The sequence below is a fragment of the Plecotus auritus genome, assembly GCF_963455305.1.
Source record: "Plecotus auritus genome assembly, chromosome: 2".
Classification (NCBI taxonomy): domain Eukaryota; kingdom Metazoa; phylum Chordata; class Mammalia; order Chiroptera; family Vespertilionidae; genus Plecotus; species Plecotus auritus.
Window position 1 is genome coordinate 46,383,773 of NC_137771.1, and position 22,151 is coordinate 46,405,923.

The 22,151-nt window shown below is 42.6% G+C and overlaps 1 protein-coding gene across 2 annotated transcripts in view; it reads left to right on the forward strand.

The window, feature by feature from the left end:
• PGM1 (phosphoglucomutase 1) overlaps nucleotides 1-22,151 on the forward strand; it is a 61,239-nt gene that overhangs the window by 9,884 nt on the left and 29,204 nt on the right. For both annotated transcript variants that reach the window (XR_013959971.1, XM_080656915.1), the window contains exons 2-4: nucleotides 18,465-18,627; nucleotides 18,981-19,127; nucleotides 20,570-20,695. Coding sequence is in view for 1 of the 2 variants with exons in the window: in XM_080656915.1 (XP_080513041.1) it covers nucleotides 18,465-18,627; nucleotides 18,981-19,127; nucleotides 20,570-20,695 (436 nt within the window). In the remaining variant the exon portion in view is untranslated. The remainder of the gene's footprint in view (nucleotides 1-18,464; nucleotides 18,628-18,980; nucleotides 19,128-20,569; nucleotides 20,696-22,151) is intronic.

The window sequence follows — 22,151 nt, forward strand, 5'->3', positions numbered from 1 at the left end:
TTTACACAGGCCAGCCTAAGACACAGCCTCAGAATTATCTTATGACCCCCAAATGGGAAGGGAGAATCTTGGAGACTTAGCTTAGCAAATCTAAAAAGTTATTTATAAGGAGGACTGGGTCACAGTACTTATTCAGTAATACATTAACGCTCTAGCAGTGTGCTGAGACTATCTTTTTTAAAAAATATTTATTTGGAGTAACACTGGTTAATAACATTATATGAATTTCAGGTGTACAGCTTTGTAATGTGACATCTGTATACTCTATTGTGTGCTCACCACCTGAAGTCTGGTCTCCTTCTGTCACCATATATTTGACCATCTCTACCCTCTTTGTCCTCCCCAATCCCTTCCCCTCTGGTTACCACCTTCTGTTGTCTGTATCTATGAGTTTTCTTGATAGAGGGCCAGCCACTGTCTACCACAAAACTCCAGGGAGCATGATTCTCATTGTATTCCATGTGAACGGGCTCCCTAGCATGGTGCAATGTGGCTGGAGCCAGTTCGTGCGCCCCCTTGTGAGGCTGTGGGAATGTTTGCTTGTTTTTTCCATTTTCTACCACAAGAGGGAAACATATAACCATGAATGATTTAAAAATAAAGGAATTTTTAGGATAGACCTGATTATACTAGGGGATTTTAGCATGTACATAGTTCTTGGTAATAGTCAGAAGAAGGAAAATAATCTGTTAGCTCCAAATGAATATTCCTAAAGGATTTAAATGAAAATTGTATTGAGGATGTTCCAAAAAGAAAATAAGATATATATATATGAATATAAATGTTATATGAACCATATAAATTGCTGTTTCTATAGGTCAAAATTGTTGAATATTGGTAATATATATATGGCTAATATGCAAAGTGTCCCCTTGGGAGTTTGACCGGAAGACCAGGAGTTCGATCACTGCTATGACATGCAGTGACCACCAGGGGGCAACACAGAATGAAGGAAGACCCTGGCCGGCAGCTGGCAGCCAGGGAAGGAAGGCCCCACCCGGCAGCTGGAAGGCCCTGATCGGCCCTGATTGCCGGCCAGACCTAGGGACCCTACCTGTGCACGAATTTCGTGCACCAGGCCTCTGGTTTCTAGTAAAATAGGAGTCCTCCTCACATGGGATTACTAAGCCCTAATAGAATGATATATGTGAATTATATCTCAATTTTTAAAATTCTTTATTGCTTAAAGCAGGCGTCCTCAAACTACGGCCCATGGGCCACATGCGGCCCGCCCAGGACATTTATCCGGCCCGCCGGGTGCCGCTGCCTGTCCTGCTTAGCAGCCGACTCGTCCTGGGCCTGCAGTTCACATAAGAATTTGTTCATAGTTTTTTTTTAAACTATAGTCCGGCCCTCCAACGGTCTGAGGGACAGTGAACTGGCCCCCTATTTAAAAAGTTTGAGGACCCCTGGCTTAAAGTATTACATAAGTCTTCCTTTTCCCCCATGACCTCTCCCCAGCTGCTCCCATCCCCCAGCACATACCCTCACCTCCCTACTGTCTGTGTCCATTGGTTATGCTCATATGCATGCATACAAGTCCTTTGGTTAATCTCTGACCTCCCTCTTCCCCCTGCCTTCCCTCTTAGGTTGTATGGTCTGTTCGATGCTTCTATGACTTTGGCTCTATTTTTTGCTCATCAGTTTATGTTGTTCATTATATTCCACAAATGAGTGAGATCATGTGATATTTATCGTTCTCTGACTGGCTTATTTTGCTTAGCATAATGCTCTCCATGTCCATCCATGCTGTTGCAAATGGTAAGAGTTCCTTCTTTTTTAGAGCAGCGTAGTATTCCATTGTGTAGATGTACCACTGTTTTTTAAATCCATTTAGCTGCTGATGGGCACTTAGGCTGTTTCCAAATCTTAGCTATTGTAAATTGTGCTGTATGAACGTAGGGGTGCATATATCCTGTCTGATTGGTGTTTCTGATTTCTTGGGATATATTCCTAGAAGTGGGATTACTGGGTCAAGTGGGAGTTCCATTTTTAATTTTTTGAGGAAATATACCTCAATTTTTTACAAAATGCATCTCTTACCCAGCCTATGTGGCTAAGTGGTTGAGCATCGACCTATGAACAAGTAGGTCACAGTTCGATTCCTGGTCAGAGCACATGCCCGGGTTGTGGGCTTGATCCTCAGTGTGGGTTATGCAGGAGACAGTCGATCAATGGTTCTCTCTCATCATTGATGCTTCTATCTCTCTCCCTCTCGGAAATATATGAGTGTGTGTGTGTGCGTGTGTGTGTGTGTGTGTGTGTGTGTGTGTGTGTGTGTATTAGAGGCCCACTGCACGAAGATTCGTGCAATAGGCCTTCCTTCCCCTAGCTGCCGACACCAGTTTTCCTCTGGCACCCGAGACCCAGGCCTTCGTTCTGGCCGCTGCCTTCCGTCTTCGCTCCGGCCAGAGCCTTCAGTCTTCAGTCTTCGCTCCAGCTGAAGAGCCGCTCCTGCAGCTCCCTCTGCCCCCCGCCCTCTCCCTCATAGCAGGCGTCTCGCCCTGCCTGGCTGCTCTGTGCCTGCATGCATGCTGCCCAGAGGCCCGGAGCGGCTGGGGGGTGGGGCCACCATCATCTTTGTCGGGTTAATTTGCATACTCACTCCTGATTGGCTGGTAGGCGTTGCGAAGTGATGGTCAATTTGCATGTTTCTCTTTTATTAGTGTAGAAATAATGCACATCTTAAAGAGAGTTAAAAAAAGAAAATAGTACCTACTCCTTAGGTTCGTTGTGTACCAACAAATTAGCAAGATTGTTTTTAGATTTAGCCACACAAATCCAGACTGACATTGTAGAGAAGGGGAATACCTTCCATAATTTCTCTCTCCTCTGAGTGCTTATAGACCCCTTGCAAGCTCACAGGTTAGCGCTTTTTACTCCATTTTTAAATGATTTGTTGATTTACCTATCTCTTTTTTTAAAAAATAAATCTTTATTGTTCAGATTATTACAGATGTTCCTCTTTTTTTCCCCCATAGCTCCCCTTACCCCATGCCCTTACCCCCCCGCCACTGTCCTCATCCATAGGTGTAAGATTTTTGTCAAATCTCTTCCCGCACCCCTCATGCCCCTTTCCCCCCGAGAATTGTCAGTCCACTCCCTTTCTATGCCCCTGATTCTATTATATTCACCAGTTTATTCTGTTCATTAGATTTTTTATTGACTTGATTTTTAGATTCACTTGTTGATAGATATGTATTTGTTGTCACTTTGTTGTTCATAATTTTTATCTTTACCTTTTTCTTCTTCTTCCTCGTCTTAAAGAATACCCATCAGAATTTTATATAATACTGGTTTGGTGGTGATGAACTCCTTTAGCTTTTTCTTGTCTGTGAAGCTCTTTATCTGACCTTCAATTCTGAATGATAGCTTTGCTGGGTAGAGTAATCTTGGTTGTAGGTTCTTGCTGTTCATCACTTTGAATATTTCTTGTCACTCCCGTCTGGCCTGCATAGCTTCTGTTGAGAAATCCGCTGACAGTCGTATGGGTGCTCCCTTGTAGGTAACTGTTTTTCTCTTGCTGCTTTTAAGATTCTCCTTTTGTCTTTTGCCCTTGGCATTTTAATTATGATGTGTCTTGGTGTGGTCCTCTTTGGATTCCTTTTGTTTGGGGTTCTCTGCACTTCCTGGACTTGTAAGTCTATTTCTTTCACCAGGTAGGGAAAGTTTTCTGTCATTATTTCTTCAAATAGGTTTTCAATATCTTGCTTTCTCTCTTTTTCTGGCACTCCCATAATTCAGATGTTGGTACACTTGAAGTTGTCCCAGAGGCTCCTTACACTATCTTCATATTTTTGGATTCTTTTTTCTTTTTGTTTTTCTGGTTGGGTGTTTTTTGCTTCCTCATATTTCAAATCTTTGGTTTGATTCTTGGGGTCCTCTAGTCTACTGTTGGATTTCTGTATATTATTCTTTATTTCAGACAGTGTATGCTTAATTTCTGACTGGTCCTTTTCCATTTTTTTTTGGCATTCTCATTAAGATCCTTGAAGGTCTCACTAAGTTCCTCGGAGGTCTCACTAAGTTTCTCTGCAGTTTCTAGAAGATTCTTGAGTAACCTTATAACTGTGGTTTTGAGCTCTATATCCAGTAGTTTGCTTTCCTCCATTTCTTTCATTCGTGACATGTTTCTTTGTCTCTGCATTTTGGCTGCTTTCCTGTGTTGATGGAGTGGCTTTGTGTGGTAGGTGACTTATAGGGCCCAGTGGCTCAGCCTCCCCAATCACCTGAGGTGGACACTCTTGGTGCACTCCTTTGTTGGCTGGGTGCACAGTCTTGTTGTAGTTAAGCCTTGATTGCTATTGGTACACTGGGAGGAATTGACCTCCAGGCCAATTGGCTGTGAGGATCAGCTGTGGCTATAATGGAAGAACTGCTGTGTTGGAGACATGCTTATGTGGCAGGACTTGCTTCAGTGGGGCTTTGGTGCTCACTGAGTCTGCCTCTTGAGTGTGTCGCTTATGGATGTGAAGAGCTGAAATCTGGTGTCGTCTCACACTGACCACTAGGTACACTGGCTCCTGGATCTTCAAAGAGGTGCAAGTCAGCTACTGTCTGAGGCCACCCAGCAGGAACTACAGTGAGATGCGCAGATTTCTCCTCTTTGGGGTTTGGAAGTTTTGAAGCTGCCTGACCCAGCTGCAGTTTGTTAGGTTAAGCTGCAAAAGGGCAGGCCATTCATATGGAAAAGCCGCTGCACACAGCTCAGGAGGGTTTGTAAATTGGGTGGGGTGGGGTCTCAGGGAATCACTAGGGCATGCTGATGCCTGCCAGTCAGCTGTCTCTGCGTCTCCACATTTCCACATCTCCGCGTTTCCGCATCCCTGCATCCCGTGCCCCAGCTCAGTAAACAATGATTCCTACATGCACCTCTGTGAGAAAGCCACCCTCACTTTCGACCCGATGCCAGACAGTCCAGTTTCTCCCCGTAGGAGTCTGGGTCCCCAGAGTTTCGCTGGAAGCTGGAGTTCAGAGCAGTCGGTAGCTTGTATCTCCCTTCCAATTGAAAGAAACAGCGCACTCAGTCACCAGCCTAATTTGCGCGCCTCTGTACCTCTGCTTTTCTGCGGCTCTGCACCTCCTACACAGTCTCAATGAGCTTTTTTCTTTCCTTCTAGTTGTAGAACTTCTACTCAGCCAGCTTTTCCGTGGTTCTGGGTGATAGTCGTTTTGTCTTTTAGTTGTAGTTTTGGTGTGGTTGTGAGAGGCAGCACGTACAGGTGTTTTCCTATGCCGCCATCTTGGTTTCTACCTATCTCTCTTTTAGACCAAAAGTTTCTTGAGAACTTGAGCCTGTCATCCTCCTGAGGTTCCCAGTGCCTGGTGAAATGACTGCAGTAAGTCCATGTATGCAGTATATGTTGAGTACATGGATGGACACACAGATGGACAGCAGACTGACGGATGCTAAAGGATGTACATGCTCTGAGGCAGCTGTTTTGTTTTTAATTTCAAAATATGCTCCAGGAGTCTTTTTGAACCCGAGTTTCTGTACAGCTCTAAGCCATCTGGCCCTTGTAATTCTTCTGGCCTTGTACCTTCTTTATGGTTGACTGTAATTTCTCCTTTTCTTTAAAGAACATTTCCTAACTCTGTTAAAATGCATATACCCACACATAGGTATGAAGCACAGCTACATTTCTCAGGTTGATTCAGGACAGTAATGAAAGCTTACACTTATGTAGGGCTCATAAGGCCCTAGAACCAGCCGGTGCGAAGCTCCTGGCATTTATTAACTCACCGTATCTTTACATAACACACCAATGCAATAGGTACTATTTTTTTTAAACTGTCTTTAAGAGATGTGTTGTTGTTTTTAAAAAAAGAAGTGTAATTCATATATATCATTCTATTAGTTTTAGGTGTGCAATACAATGATTCAATATTTAAATGTGCTGTGAAATAGTCTCCACAATGAGTCTACCAGTAAGTAGGTACTATTTTCAATCCCTATTTTAAAGATGAGAAAATGGGGGCACCAAGAGGTTAAGTGCTTTGACCAAGGTCGCCCACCTAGTAAGAGGTACTCTTGCTTTGTCTCCTTGCTGTTGAAGGGGGTTGCCCAGAGAAGAAGGGGAGGGGTCTCTTCTCATCCTCTTCTTGCCTGGGTGGAACAGCAGCAGGTGGAGCCTGACTTGGAGCTGGCAGATGGGAGCCAGCCCTACAGAGCCCCGCTCAACACAGTGGCAGTGACAGAAATGCAGTGACCCACCAAGAGGACTGTATCATAAGCCCAGAGGGGTGCCTCTTGATAGCCAAGGGTGGGGTGTGTAGTTGGGCCTCACCAGAGCCTGAGATGGGAGGAACCCAGTTGCTACTCTGCTTCATTTTCCTCTCTCTGCTGATGCACTTGGTAATATAAGTTGGTGGTTGTGTGTGTGTGTGTGTGTGTGTGTGTGTGTGAGAGAGAGAGAGAGAGAGAGAGAGAGAGAGAGAGAGAGAGAGAGAGAGAGGAGAATATCTTGGTTATAAATTCATTTCTTCAAGCTCCTATGAATATTTTGAGCTTATATATACAATGTGTTTATTTATTTCTTAAGTTCTTTGTCTAACAAGCAAAACGTATTCAAGTTGTTTTATGTAATCTAGCAATTATAACAGCAGATATTTGTGCAGGGCATCCTATACCAGCGTGGTTTTAGAACTTTCTGTATCTTACCTCATTCAATCATGACTGCAACAAGTGAGGTTAAGAGGAACTATTATTCTCCATTCTTATAGATGAAGCAATAGAAGCATAGAGAGGTTAAGTAACTTGTCTGAGGTCACACAGCTAGTGACTGGCCGTGCTGGGCTTCCAAACGTGTCACTCTGGCCTTAGAGTCCATTCCCTGAAATATTATAGCAAACCATCTACATTTGCTGATTTAAACTTATAAATATGGTATAAAGTTTTCTTGAATGTTTCAATAATGTTTCTAATTTTGATAAAATTCTCTTACCCCCTTAAACTTAAAATCATAAGTAAAAATAAGTTACTCAACTACACATTATAAATTAGATTTACAAGGCTAATCTGTTAAACTAATATCTCAGATGTGCTAATGTATATACTTAGATTTTCTTCCAAACTTGTTACAAACATAAGAATACTATAAGTTTGATTTATTTTTCCTATACTATGAATTTGATTTACTTCATCTGGTCTATACTTAATTCTAAATCTTTCTATATTTAAAAATGCTCCCCCCCCCCCAAAAAAAAATGCCCACTTCAAACCATTCTCTCACCCAAGCAATTAGTAGTTACCTTCCCATTGAATTGGGGGTGGCATTGTTAGCTGGCTGGAACTACCTCAGTCCAGAACAGCAGTGCCAATTGGGAGTCCTAAGGGGCTGTGTTCACCCACATTCCCTGATTCTCATGTCTCAAGAATCTGAAAACCCTACCCTCTTGAGAAGATTCACCTAACCTACTTTCTGCTTAATCTATTCTGAATTCTTTTCCAGTGCTTCCTGGACATCAGGCCCAAAACTCTTAGAGATGACTAAATGATCCAGATCCTCCACATGTATCCTCATGTACTGTCCAGCTCTCAGTCACAATTCTATGGCGAGTCTCATGACACGACTGCATCTGACTAGTACCCTTTTGTGTCCTGGTTCTAGATTGCTCGGAGAGAAAGTGTGGCTGCTCCAGCTTTGGTTAGGTGTCCACCCCTGGAGATCATGGTCTGACATTAGAGTCCTGTAGTAGCAACATGGCCCAGGAACCTAGTCCTGTGGGCTGGGGTGGGGGCCAGTTTTCAGAGAAGTGGGTGAATGAGTGGAAGACAGTATGTGGAGAAGGGGTCAGAGGAAAGAGAGATGTTTGGGTAGTGCCTTCATGTTAGAGCAAAAGAAAACCCAACTGGGCTCAACTGGCCCAAGGACTCAGAGTTAAAGTCAGGTGTAGGAGGCAGCAGAGGAGCAACTCTGGGCAGGATCACATTGACCAGGTGAGGAAGGGATCCTTCAGAGCCACCACAGCTGAGGAAGGAGTCCTTTTTGCAATCCTTGGTTAGTCTTTTTCCAGTCTCTACTACTCGAAGCTATCCAGTGCACCTCCAGAGCCACTCAACTTTCCAAAAAATGTATGAGTTTACATTCCTCCTGCTTAAAAATTTCCATAACTTCCGGTGCCTACAAAATAAACTTCAGTGTGGTTCATGAGACTCTATAATCCTTACCCCAACTATTTCTCCAGCCACCTCTTGAGAGCCATAGCCCTGTGCACGCACCTCTGGGGCCCTGCCTACGCCACCGTGCTGTGGTGGCTCCTCTCTGGTCCGATCTTCTAAGAACAAAGGTCCGCCCACCTTTTTTACTATCCCCCACCCCTGCCCAGAACGTGAAAAACATTTTTCACATTTTACATCGTTTTGTAGTTCACAGAGGCTTCCATGGACATTCAATGAGGTCATTTTCACAAAAACCTTGTGAGGCAGGTCTTGTTATCCCACGTTAGGGGTGAAGAAACTGAGAGGCGGTAGGGTGAGGGGACACATTTACTGAAAATTTGCTATGTGCCAGACACAGTACTGAGTGTTTTCACGAATGTTTCCTGATTCAATTTTCAGAACAACCTTGAGAACTATCCCCATTTTACAGGCTCAGTTCAGTTGAGTAACACGCTCACGATTGTACCTCTCATACGTAGCCGCGGGCCGGATCCGGCCCGTTCGGCTGTTCTATCCCGCCCGCGGAGCCGAAAGAGTGGAGGGTTCTCTTGCTCTCCCCTCCGCTCCTTTACTTTGAATTTATATTAGTTCACACAAACACTCCATCCATGCTTTTGTTCCGGCCCTCCCGTCCAGTTTAAGAACCCATTGTGGCCTTCGAGTAAAAAAGTTTGCCCACCCCTGTTAGAGTCAAAGGGTTGAGTCCTGCATGTGTCTGGCTCCTAAACCTATGGGTCTTCCCATTATCCTGCAGTGCTTACCCTGGGGCTGGCATTTAGCACATGCCTGCTTATTGGGGAAATGAATGACTGTTTCCCAGCTTGTGTGTCCTGTCACTGGGCTCAACCTCCCCAAGCAGTCAGGGGCAGGCACCTGCAGCCAATCACAAGCTCAGGGCCTCTGATCTGATGATTCCTACTGCTTTTAGCCCAATTAGTAGCTTTCTTTCCAGTGCTTGTGCCCAGCTACAGGGTTAGCAGTTCTATCCTCGATGCCTACTCCTGGGGCATTTGCTAAAGAAAAACTCTTGTTATGAAGAGGTGAATCTATTTAGGCCCTGGGTTCAGCCTTTGCACCAGCCCTGCGACATGGTAGTTAGCTACCCAATAAATATTTATCGATGGAAAGAAACAAAGAAAGATAGAATGAATAAAGGCTTGGCAAGCCTACAGTGTCTGCCGCGTTCTACTCGGAAGGCATCCTTGCTGATCAGAATGGGGGCTGGAGTCTTTGAAAGGCCGGGAGCGAAGGGGTTCATAACTCTGCCATCGTGAAATTGATTGGACCCAAGACCAGTATGAAAGTTCCTTGTCTGAAGGGAGTAATCCTTAAGTCCCCCATATGGTTTAAATGTAATTTGTGTCATTGTGAAGGAGTACTGGCAATGCAGGCGGATTCATTAGGCCAAATTGGGTTTGCTATGCTCGACAGTAACATTCCCGAAGATGGAGTTCAACCTTTGCTGGAGAACTCCAGCAAATGAGCTTCTTAATAGCTGCCCCACTTAGTCCGAGCCCCTGCGGGAGCTTAATGTTTTTAATGCCTCTCCTTTTTTACCACACTTCACAGTCCATCTAACATTGCTGCTTCTGGTAATATTTTTATATGGGGTTGAGTACTTTAGTGGCCATAAAATTATGACTCAAGCCCATTCTTAGAATAGAAGCTTTTTTAGGGCAAGGCTTATGTCTTTTTTGGTCCAGACTTGCATATTGACAAACACCAGGACAGACATAAGTAGTTGCTGAAAACGTTGCTCTCTGTTTTGGGCACAGACCTCTTTCCTTGGAGCCTTAGATTTGGAGTGAACTTAAATGGCTGGGTGTTTATCGACGTGTGCGAGAGCCACGGGAGATGGGAATCTTCCCCAGTCCGTGCCTGGCTGTACAGCTGGCTCATATGCAGGGAAGAGAAAATGTAACTGTGCCCACACAGATATTCTACCCAAGAGGGGGACCCTGGGTTTCCCTAGTGTGCCAGACTTCCCATAGACATGTATGACCTTTCAATGCTCACACACTGCTCTCTATTCCCACTTGTGTTAAAGAATTATTTCAATATGAAGATGACCAGCTGGGGTGGTACATTTAACAATCTCGAAATGAAGAGGCAAACAAATAATGAACTCCAAGGTGGCATATCAAGTATTTGGAAAGTTAAGAAATGGAATAGTGCCAGCATTATTAAGTTTGCAATAACTGCTTTAGAAACATTATTTTAACCTTTAAAAATCAGAATATTTACATTTGGAAGACTTTCTGTGTCAGTTTTCAGATCGTTAGAAACTGGCACGAGGCCCAAGAATATGCTTAATTCTAGAAACAACTGTTACAATGTGAAAAAAGTATTTTTAGAAACAAGTTTTGGTGCACGTGAACACACACCAATAAAATGAGGTGTCCTAGTATCCGATGTGGACATGGTCTTCAAGGAAACAAAGCAAGCATTCGCCTATCCTTTGAAACAAGATCTGCTGTTGGATCTCATGCTGCAAATGAACCCACTGTTCTGTGTATATTTTTTTGTATTGAATATCTATCTTGAATTTGTATACTTACGCCTTGATTCTTCATAATTTCTCATTTTATGGAATCAATTAACCACAAGCTATAAATGAAATAAGTAAGTGTGTGGAGGAAAAACCCAACAAAACGTGGTTCTTTGAGTTCTAACTTTGGCAAGAGCGTCACGGGGATGGTGGCAGACCACCAGCAGAGAGCATGCTGGAGTGTGTGGGCAGTGGGGCACTCTTGTGACCAAGTATCCCTGGACCTACCCTGGGATTTCAAGACCTCATTCAGAAAACTACCAATTATGTGGCTGGTTGTTCTGTTATTCCCAATGAAAAGATTATTGGGTTGATATTTCATGAATCTGCATCTGTTATTAAATATGTCAAGACCCATATGCTGGCTTAATTTGCAAGCCTTTTTAAAACCAGAGGAAACTGGGCACCGAACTTAAAAAATATGAATAAAAAAATGCATTGTAGTAAGTTGAAAAACAGTGGGTGTGTAAACTGTTAATAAAGCAAGCGTACTTTGTAAATTAACTCGTAAAGAATTTTAGTTTTAAAAACTATAATAAGCAAAAATAAGCTATAAAAAGTCATTGTCTTTTGGCCAACTGGTCTTCAACTGGATAGCTGTGTCTTGTGACTTGTTTAAATGTTATGTCTCGAGGTCTTCCCTGCACATGGACCAGCCCCATGTGTCATTGGAAGGAAAACAGGCTCCCTTGCTGGTAGCTGCTTTCTGCTCATGGGGCTGTTGGTTTTGCTGGTCCTGCTCAGAGCAGACCTGGGACACAGGCATTTGTGCCTCAGAGAGGGCAGCCTGCTGCTCTCAGCAGTAGCTCGCTTTCAGACCTTGCTGAAAATCTGGGAAATACTTAGATTTTGTTTGTCAACAGATTTCACTTTTTTCTTGAAAACTTTGACTCCTCCAGTGCATGTCAAATTCTTCAAACATGTGGTGTAACTAGTCCTGATTTACTTTTTAAGCATCCTTAACAAGTCCGCCAAAACCTTGACAGTGGAGCTTAATTAACAACTTCTGCTGAACCAGATAAAGAACACACATGCATGCATTTAAGTAGATTATTAATACAATCTCAGGGGTCAGTTGGGGTTGGATATCAAATTTATTCAGGCAGTATGTTTCCATACATTTTAGGTTCTTCAAATGCAAAGGACTTAAACTGTTTCACTAAAAATGTTTTCTTTAAAGTCAAGACTATTTGTAACTGAGAAAATTAAAACACAAAATTTATGTTTATAGTATTTTTCTAAATAATAACTTGATCAAACCTCGTACACTCAAAAACACATACTTCCCCCCTTCTTCTCTGCTTACGTTTTCAAGGTTTGGAGCATCTTCATTCCCACTTTTCAAGGAAACAACCAAGCTGTCAGTCATTCACGGCATATTTGTAGGTGTCTGTTCTTCTAGAACTGAAAACTATTTTGTTAAATCCTTTGTGGTCAGTGAATAAATGTGTTCTGTTAAATGATTTTCCCCCCTTTTACCTGGAATTGCATGTGGGAAGTAAAAAATCACTTGGGTATCAAAGTGACAGTGATGTAAGAAGTCCAGAGGTCACTGATTCCTCACTTCCATTTTAAGATTGACCTTTTACTTGCTAGATGGCATGGGACAACTTTAGCTTCAGATGGCCTTCTTGGTGATGACTGTCCAGAGAGGCTCTGGTTTAAGGGGTGTCAGGAGCAGCGGGAGCCACACCAGGGTGTCTTATTCACAACCTGCTTCCTGGGTCTGCACTGGCTGTCTTTGCCTGGGCTCGGAGAGTGGAGTCTGGCAGCTATCTGGTGTTTGTAAGTGAAGTCTGCTGCACGCAGCACCCTTCAGAGCTATCTCCACCCGAACGGGATATGAGGCAAAAATAATTGAAGGGTATTTGGCTTGGTTGTGTGGGCAGAAGTGTCCTCATCAAAACAACTTTGAAGATTGCTTTGTGTGTGGATGTGGGTGGGTGGTGGCCCTGAACTCGTTCACAAGGGGCGACCACAACAAGGGATCAAGCAGCTTCCTCCCTGAAGCCATTGTCCAGACAGGGCCGCTATTTTAGTTATTCAGAGGACACTGTTGCAGCGTCAGTTTGTACGGGACTGTTTGGGGAGCTCTTCACTGCTTTCTGGATACCCTCGCTGAACCAAGTGGTGGAAATGAAAGATGAGTGATTTTGATGAATGGATTTTTGGGAAATACAGAAAAATGGAAGAAGGTCCTCTCCCTCTGTTGACTTTTGCTACAGCTCCCTACCATGACCAGAAACCAGGAACTAGTGGATTACGGAAGAAAACCTATTGTTTCGAGGCAAAGCCAGGCTACCTGGAAAATTTTATCCAGAGCATATTCTTTTCTGTAGACCTAAAAGATCGCCAGGGATCCTCACTGGTGGTTGGTGGAGATGGGCGGTATTTTAATAAGTCGGCAGTAGAAACAATAGTGCAGATGGCGGCTGCCAATGGGGTTGGTATACCATGTGTTGTTGCATTTCTGGCTGTCCACATAACCTCTTAATTGTGCACAAATATACAAAAGTACAAGGATTTGTTTGGGGTATGCACCTCAGTTCTACTAATATCCAGTCAGGTTTCATTGTGACTTCAGAGATAGACTACTGTGAAAATGCTGCTGAAATTACATGCCACATTGCGACATAGGGACGTAAGTTCAACTTTTTGTGTGCTGTGCTCTGTACCTATTGCTTGGACAACTACCTGTTGCTTATTAGACATTTAAAGCGCACCCCCAGCCGTAAGCTCTCCTGTATACATTCTAACTAGTTTTGAGGGCACTCTGTCCTTTCTAAGAAGGCTCTAATGAGTAGTGGAGAGAAGAGGATTTTGTTTTCTTTCAATGGCTTCCTTGTTGAAGTTCAGTCACTTGACAAACAGGAAAACAAAAGCCAGGGCATGCTGTTGTTGATGAATCCTGGTAGTCATGCAGAAATACGAGGAGGGGATTGGAAAATGTTAGGTGTGAGTCTTCCAAGAGGACCTGTTACAGGGGAACCTGCTCATAATGACCTTGGACACAAAGAAGCCCTGTGTGTGGTGAACTTGTGCAGCAGAGTAGAGATAAGAACTCCTGTGAGACTATACTATAAGGAGGCTCTGCTAACGCTTCACATTGGGAAAAACCTTGTTGGCTGAATTAACCAAATCAGAAGGAATCTTGTGCCAGAAAGCACTGATCTTGATGAACAGTTTGCACTGTCCCACTGATTTATAGCAGCACATCACTGTCTTTGCTCTGCAAATCCCTCTGTGAGACCAAAAATATATATTTTTAGTGTTTTAGATTATACTTAGCAATAATTTGGAGAACAAAATCTTTTAGTACTTATAAATTTAAAAAATCTTTTCTACTTCCTCTCTGGATGTGATTCTGTTATTGGGATCATAATTTAGCACTGCCATCAAATGTGTTGGGCATTCATTTTTTGTCTATTTTAATGATATGCCAAGCAGGTGTGATTGCAAAAGCCAAATTATAAACAACAAAAACACTACCAAATTAAATTTTTAAATGTTTATAAATCCTGTTGCTTATAATGCAACGTTTCCTTTCTACCTAGTTTCAGAATCTGAATGCCTTTCATGTAAAAATTGCTGATAAAGCACTCACATATGAAATTATTATGACACATACACATTTTTAAGATAAAATATGACATGCTATAAATTTCACCTTTGAGGAGAGCTGCAAAGGGAATGGTATTAAGATGCTTTTAATCTTTTGAGAGAGAATGAATGGAACATTATTTCTCCGCATATATCTGGGCTGTTGAGTGCATCTGGTACACTGTCCCCTTTGCTGTGATGTATTTGGCTTCATTTCATTTTTGTGTGGAGCTGAAGGATGTGGAAGAAGTGGTAGGAATGTGTAATTCAGGCAGACCCTAGAGACTTTCTCAGTTTTACAATCTGAAGGTTTGCTCAATTATACATTTAAGTGCTAATTATTGACTAAATATGGTAACTGCCTATGGCAGGGCAGCCAGCGCAAGCAATATTTTCATGTCTTTGCAAGGGCATTCTTTATTCAAAATAGCGTTGCCTTTAGAGCAGTCCTGCTACCCAAATGGATTACTTAACACTTTTAGTGGGCCAATACAGCACTTTAATCTGGTAAAGCCTCTAAAATCCTATACAGTGTGATTTCTTCTTTGTCTAACATATCCTAAATTCCGACTATTTTAGCATCCCTTTGATTGTGGGCAGAACTCTAGGGAGGGAATCTAAAGGAAAGATAATCTTCTACCACAGAGTTCAGTAGAAGTCAATGTTCCTTCCTCGCCTTTGTCAATACCCACTCCATTCATGAGCCAGTTTTGGGGAGGACTTTTCAGCCTCGTGAGCTAAATGGAGATCATTCTTTTTTTTTTTCTTCCTCTTAGTATACTTTTATCTGGTGCATTTAAGGATTATGGAATATAATTTGCCTTTGTTAGTTTCCCTTTGTTTTTGTTTGCATAAAGCTGTATGCAGTTATAGGAAATTGTAATGTACAAAATAAAATATCGGTGGTTCCCCGTTTCTAATACTGATATCTCAGATGGTCCCCAGAGCTTTGAACTGAGAGGTATGTTTAAGAAATGAGACTTGAACCCGTGTATATGACTAGCAGGGGGAAGAAAATGGATCTTGTCTTTTGTGAAACATAAGAAGACACGAGGCCCTATTTTCAGTTAAAAGTAAGTTTTCTCCCTGTCATGTCTGACTATAAAATATTGGAGAACAGTGAGGTACCCATTGGTTGTGTGATATGAGAGAGGCAGACAGGAGTAGCAGGAGAGGAGAAGGTCAGGGAATGCTGGTGGGAGAGGGACTCTCAGTGCCAGGCTGAGCAGGTTCCCTCTGAGTCAGTAGACACTGAGGAATCAAAGAAAGGTGCATCTTCTTTTTTTTTTTTTTTATGGCAAATCATACATAACAAAATTTTTCATTTTAACCATTTTTAAGTGCATGCTTCAGTGGTATTGATTACATTCAGTGTTCTGTCACCATCATCATTATCCCTTTCTGTCACCATCATCATTATCCCTTTCCAGAACTCTTTTATCATTCCATCCAAAACTGCATACCCACTAAACAATCACTCCCCATGCTCCTTTCCCCCCAGCCCCTGGCGACCTCTGTTCTATTTTCTGCCTATGAATTTGACCATTTTAGGTTCCTCATATAAGTGGAATCAGACAATATCTGTTCTTGTGTGTCTGGTTTATTTTATGTTTTCAAGGTTCATCCCTGTTGTAGCATGTATCAGAGTTTCATTCCTTTATAAGGCTGAGTATTATTCCATTGTATGTATATACTGCATATTGTTTATCCATTGATCTGTTGATGGATGTTTGGGTTGTTCTCACCTTTGGCTGTTGTGTATAATGCTGTTATGAACATGGGTGTGTAAGTTATTTGTTTGAGTCTCTGCTTTCTTTTGTGTGTATATCTAGAAGTGTAATTTTTGGATCAAATGGTACAGGGAAGATTTTTGAGTTGAGGAGGGACACAGGACTATAGAAAGGTGAACTAGGTGGGCCTGAGGAGGTAGGCTCAATTCGGCCAGGGTAGAGCAGCAGAGGTACAGGTGAGAGAGAAGCAGGGAAGATTAGAGTTAGGAGCTGTTATAATTCTTCAGACTTCCTTAACGGAAGGACGGTAACAGAGTAATATTTTCCCAGCATCAAGATTACAGTTAATATTCCTGAGGGTGATTCACGGGAAAGAGTCTGCTTTGGAAGGGGATGTTTTGGCCAGCTGTACCTCTTCTTGGGCCCAAGAGAAAGAAGCTCCTAAGGACTTCCCTGGCTTATCTCTCTCAACTTTCCTTTTTACTATTACCCCCTGGTTTAGTCCCCTCGGTCTTGAGCCATCCCTGACTGCAGACATAACCATAAGGAATGGTAGAATTAAGGGGTGATTTGGGTGGCATAGATTCATATTCATGTATCAGTCTCTCCTTCCACACCATATACATACAAAGTCTAAGTAAAAGTCAGTATGCTTCAGGTGCAAATACAATTTCCAGATAACTCCACCAGCCACCCTGGCTGATGAAGTTGCCATTTCTAAGCCTTGCCTATTGAAATCATGGAACTCCTCAACCATAGTCTTTTATTCTCATCAGAACCACACCTGGAAACTGCTGGACGTGTGAGATGTTTCCATTCCCACTGTATTGAGTCACAAAGTTTCAATGCTTTTCCCAGCTATTGCCACTGGATGCCATGTGACCTTGTCATGTCATCTATCCCAGTGTCTACCATAGCACCTTTCCATACTTGCTTGTTGTTCTTGCTGTTAGGTGGATGTAAGAATGAGCAAATGGGCAGGATTGTGACAACTTTGACCTCAGCTGCTTCATCTACCAATGAGAGGAGCCCTTGTGAGAATGAATGGGAAGTGCCATGGGCTGTAGAAAGCTCTCAGAAGCTCAGGATAATCATAATATTGATTTCACACCATCTTCAGGTTTCTCTAGTTTATAAAGAAGCCTATTTACAGCCCCTACCCTGGTTGTTACCACTTCCTGAGGGAGGCAGGATATAACAAAAATATTAGTATAACAGAAATTGTTCGGAGATAGACACATGAGCCCAAAGGTGGCTGAAATTGAACCAGCTGCTTCCTGGGAGGTGGGTGGTGGTGGAAGGGTGGAATTATAAGCAGTGACTGATGGGAGGGTGACCTGGGAGGATGGCAAAGGTAACAGTCACAGAGAAACTTTCCAACGGAATCTCATTGGCATGTTCACCATGAGAACACATCTACTCTCAAGTTGTTTCTTCAGCCATATTTATCTCTGATGGGCCCAAAGGAAATAACAAATGGAAAATTTCAAAGCATTCCCATCTCTTTCTTGTCTCAGAAAAAAGAATGGAGGGAGGGCACAAACTCTTTACTTATAAATTTTTTTTATGTGGCAGTCACATCTTCTCCAAGTATGTCAGTCTTCTCCATGTGTGTCCAATGTGGGTCATGTTGAGACATATAAATGACTATCATGTTAGTGAAGGAAGAGCTAGGAGCAGTGCTGATACCATTTTTGAGAGATAATGGGAAGGTGAGTTAACACAACAAAACTACTGCCTTTAGCCCTTTCATGTGGGTAGTTCTGACTGGTTTACCCAGTACTAACTCCCAGCATTCCAGGCCTTGGCCCAGAGGTGACTCATACAGTACCTGGCATGCTATTGTGTTAACATCTAAGCTTGACTGGATATGTAAATTCTGAGATACATTTTGTAATAGACTTTATATAAAGTTTGCCTTTCTTACTTTTCTAAACATTTTAATTTATAGAAGTCTTCTTATTGGATTAGAATTTCTTTTAAGCTGAACTTAAATTCTTTTCCCAATGTGGATGGAAAGTATGATTGAATTGGATAAAAATGTGGGTTTCCTCACACTCTTTCAGTGTATCCAAATTATGAACCTGGTCTGGAAAGACTCTGTTTTGCATATTCTTATGTTTTCTTGCCAGAGTCTTATAGTACAGATCATACACTAAAACTGCACAGTCCCCCAAAACGATTTGAAGGAATGGCTTTGTTCAACAATAATGATTTTACTTCAATAATAGTATTATTTGTCAACAACAATAATATTCCACTTCAAAATAATAATAACCACCCAAGCTGTAAAGATTCAATAAAGAACACCTTTCCTGGTCCAATAGGATAGTTCTTGGTTCATCCGCCTGTGGTACTGGGGTTTCTGTGCAGGAGCTCTGGACTTACTGATGCGAAAGTGTGTGTTCTGGATTTCTTCTCCTAGATTGGCCGCTTGGTTATTGGACAGAATGGAATCCTCTCCACCCCTGCTGTTTCCTGCATCATTAGAAAGATCAAAGCCCTTGGTGGGATCATCCTGACAGCCAGCCACAACCCTGGAGGGCCCAACGGAGATTTTGGAATCAAATTCAATATTTCCAATGGAGGTGAGTGTGTTGTCATTTTGAGGATGGTCAATTTTATGTTCAGTAGGATAAGCCAATAATCAGTGCCATGGGAGGCCAGGGTTCTGGTTCTGGTCCTTAGTAAGGGGGCTCTTTGTTTCCTTTTGGTGGAAATGAAATGCTTCTTATTCTGCTGTACCTGAATGTGAGGAGCCAGGCACCAATGGTCATAACATGGTATTTTCTTTTAGAAAACCCTGATACTTTGCTGCCTGGATGATGAGATGAATGGCAGATGTGCGAGTGAAGAGGAATTGATGCGTTTCACGTTTGGTTTTTTTGTGTTTACATGTCAGCTGTACAAAATGACCCACTGTTTGCTATTTGGTTTCCAGGTCCTGCTCCTGAAGCAGTAACTGATAAGATTTTCCAAATCAGCAAGACAATTGAAGAATATGCAATTTGCCCTGACCTGAAAGTAGACCTTGGAGTTCTGGGAAAGCAGCAGTTTGACCTGGAAAACAAGTTCAAACCCTTCACAGGCATGTTTACCTCCCCCTTCTCCTCCTGCCCACTCCTAATTCCAACTTGAGCGATTTGCCTTTCCAGGTTTTAATAATATGGGTGTCCAGCTTCAGAAAGATTGTGGTCACTGAGCTTTGCATGCATTAATTAGCAGATCTGGAATTGGGTCTGGGACTCTAGAGACCTGGGTTCTCTGAGCACTGCCAGTGATCAGCAGTGTGACCCTGGGTAACTCATTTCCAAATCTCAAGGCCTCAGTTTCCATATCTATATCACGAATTTGGCTAGAAGACTTGTAAGATTATATTCATAACTAACTTTTATTGAGCCTTTTTTATGTGCCAAGCTCTTACCATTCATTATCCCGCTTTATTCTTTCAGTAGCCCTGTGAGGGCAGCACTGTCGGTATTCACTTTTTCCAGGTGAGGAAACAAAGGCTGAGAGAGCTTGAGTAACAGGCTCAGCTCACACAGGGAGTGAGTGGTAAGCCGGGATTCAAACCCAGGTGTGAATGATTCCAAAGCTTGGGTTTTGATTTTTTCCCCCCTGCCCTAATATTCAGTAAAATCAAATTACACCATTTTGGGGGCTAAATTGAAACTCCCTGTGTAGGCAGTCGTAGTAAACATTTTGTTGTTAAATATCAAGGTATTACAATGATTGGAGTAAATGTTTGTGAAATTATTCATATTAATCAAATAAGGGTGAGATGGTTGGCAACGTGACTTGCATTCTGACTTTGCTCTAACATGTATTCTTCCCCCTGGACTGCATTTTTTGTTTGCACCCACCCATAGAGAGCGGACAGTTGCATCCTAACAAAGAGAAGGTGGTGCTTTGCCACATCCTGAAGACCTGCTTAGGGTTTAGAAAACATCAGTAGAGAATTTCTTAAATTCTTAATGTCTTGAAAATGTTCAGACCCCTGAAAATCCAGCAATACTAAGTCCTTATATTTATTTTATTCCTTTAGTGGTGCATGTGAAAATGATTCATTAAAAAATACTTTTTCCTGCTTTTTACTATTAAGTCTTGATGGCAATGGGCCTGGAAAAAGGAAAGGAAAGTAGGTGTTAAATTTTTCTGTTATTTATGACACCAAAATACACTTCACATGAAGATGGATGGGGAATCAATGTGGCAGAAAGCTGAGTTTACCGCCAGGCAAACCTCCGTCAAAACCCCCCTGAGTGCCCCATCCCAGCTGTATGGACAAGTGGTTTAACCTTACAGACCTTGTGTTTCCTTGTCTACAAAGTAGGACCCTCTCATTTACCTCCCAGGAACATTGTTAGTATTGAATATGGGATCATGTACCAGGCCTGGCATCGTGGAGCTGCTTGGTAATTGGTTTTTTAACATAGCCATGGCATGTTTACAGCAATGCAATCATTGCAGAGGAGAACATTTCTAAATGTGCTTGGTTCCTCCATCTTTCAATATTGCCTCTTCCCACAGTGGAAATTGTGGATTCGGTGGAAGCTTATGCTGCAATGCTGAGAAACATCTTTGATTTCAGTGCACTGAAAGAACTGCTTTCTGGTCCAAACCGACTGAAGATCCGCATCGATGCCATGCATGGAGGTACGGGGCAGGCCACTTCTTTGCCACGCCCTTCTCTCAGATGTGAAGCTGCTCTCTGCTCTGTGCATCATGATGCTTTAACAAGCCTTTTCTTAAGACTCTCTCTCTGGCTCTTCTCCCCTCATTTTTTATTTAAATTTATTGGGGGTAACTTTAGTTAATCACATTATATAAGTTTCAGGCATGCAACCTTATAATACATCATCTGTATATTGCATTGTGTATCCACCACCTAAACTCTCCTTCCGTCACCATATATTTGACCCCCTGTACCCTCTTCATCCACCCTCCACACTTTTCCCCTCTGGTAACCACCATACTGTGGTCTGTGTCTATGAGTTTGTTTGTTGCTTTTTGTTTTATAGCCCACATAGGCGTGAAATCATATGGGTCTTGTATTTTTCCATCTCTGATATATATTTTTTTAATATATATTTTATTGATTTTTTACAGAGAGGAAAGAAGAGGGATAGAGAGTTAGAAACATCGATGAGAGAGAAACATCGATCAGCTGCCTCCTGCACACCTCCTACTGGGGATGTGCCCGCAACCAAGTTACGTGCCCTTGACCGGAATCGAACCTGGGACCCTTCAGTCTGCAGGCCGATGCTCTATCCACTGAGCCAAACCGGTTTTGGCTCTGATATTTTTTAAACAATTATTTTGCAACCATTTCAATAATACCCACAGAAATAAAAATCTAACTGTATGCAGCAGGCAGTAGAGATATTCCCCACAGCAAGGTGGTGTAAAGGGCAGTGTTTCCACATTAAGCATCAGGTTTGTGTCATGTGCAGCTGCGTTTGTGGACTCTTCCTGCCTCTCTGAAGATACCTTACATTCTATTCTAAATACTCCACTATTTCCAAAGGGGCGTTTTGTCATTTACTAGATGTGGTGAACACACTCCTGAGCCCCACAGCCCCTCTCGCCTGCCCCCGCATGCTCCTTTTCTTAGAAGCAGGCAGACCAAGCCCAGGATTAAATTCAGAAACAACAGGATGTGTGTCTCTCCCTCTTCTTCCTCTGGGGGGTGTGTGGCCAGGTCAGTAGAGACAGCAGCTGTCATTATGAAGTGAACCATGAGGTTTTCTTGCTTGTAGGAATATGGGAATTCCTGAGCATTTAGGTTGTTCATTTGTTTTGTAATAATTTAGAATTTTGGAAGCTTTGAGCAGCAGGATTTTCCTTGGTGTTGGAATCCAGCTGCTTGTCTGGCTGAGAAAGACTTTCTACTGTGCTGAACCCTTTTAACAATGCTGTTGAGAGCCTCCTGTTAACACTGCATAACCAGGGTTAGAAAGCCTTCTCCTGGAGGGCTGAATCTCCCATCGTGGAACTCCTCCCCTTGGGCCCTAACTTGGCTCTGGAGTCCCATGAATGGGTCTACTTTTTTGTTAAACCTCACCCAAGGCCATGCTTAGAGAGATTAAGGGAGATAGAGATAGAGATAGAG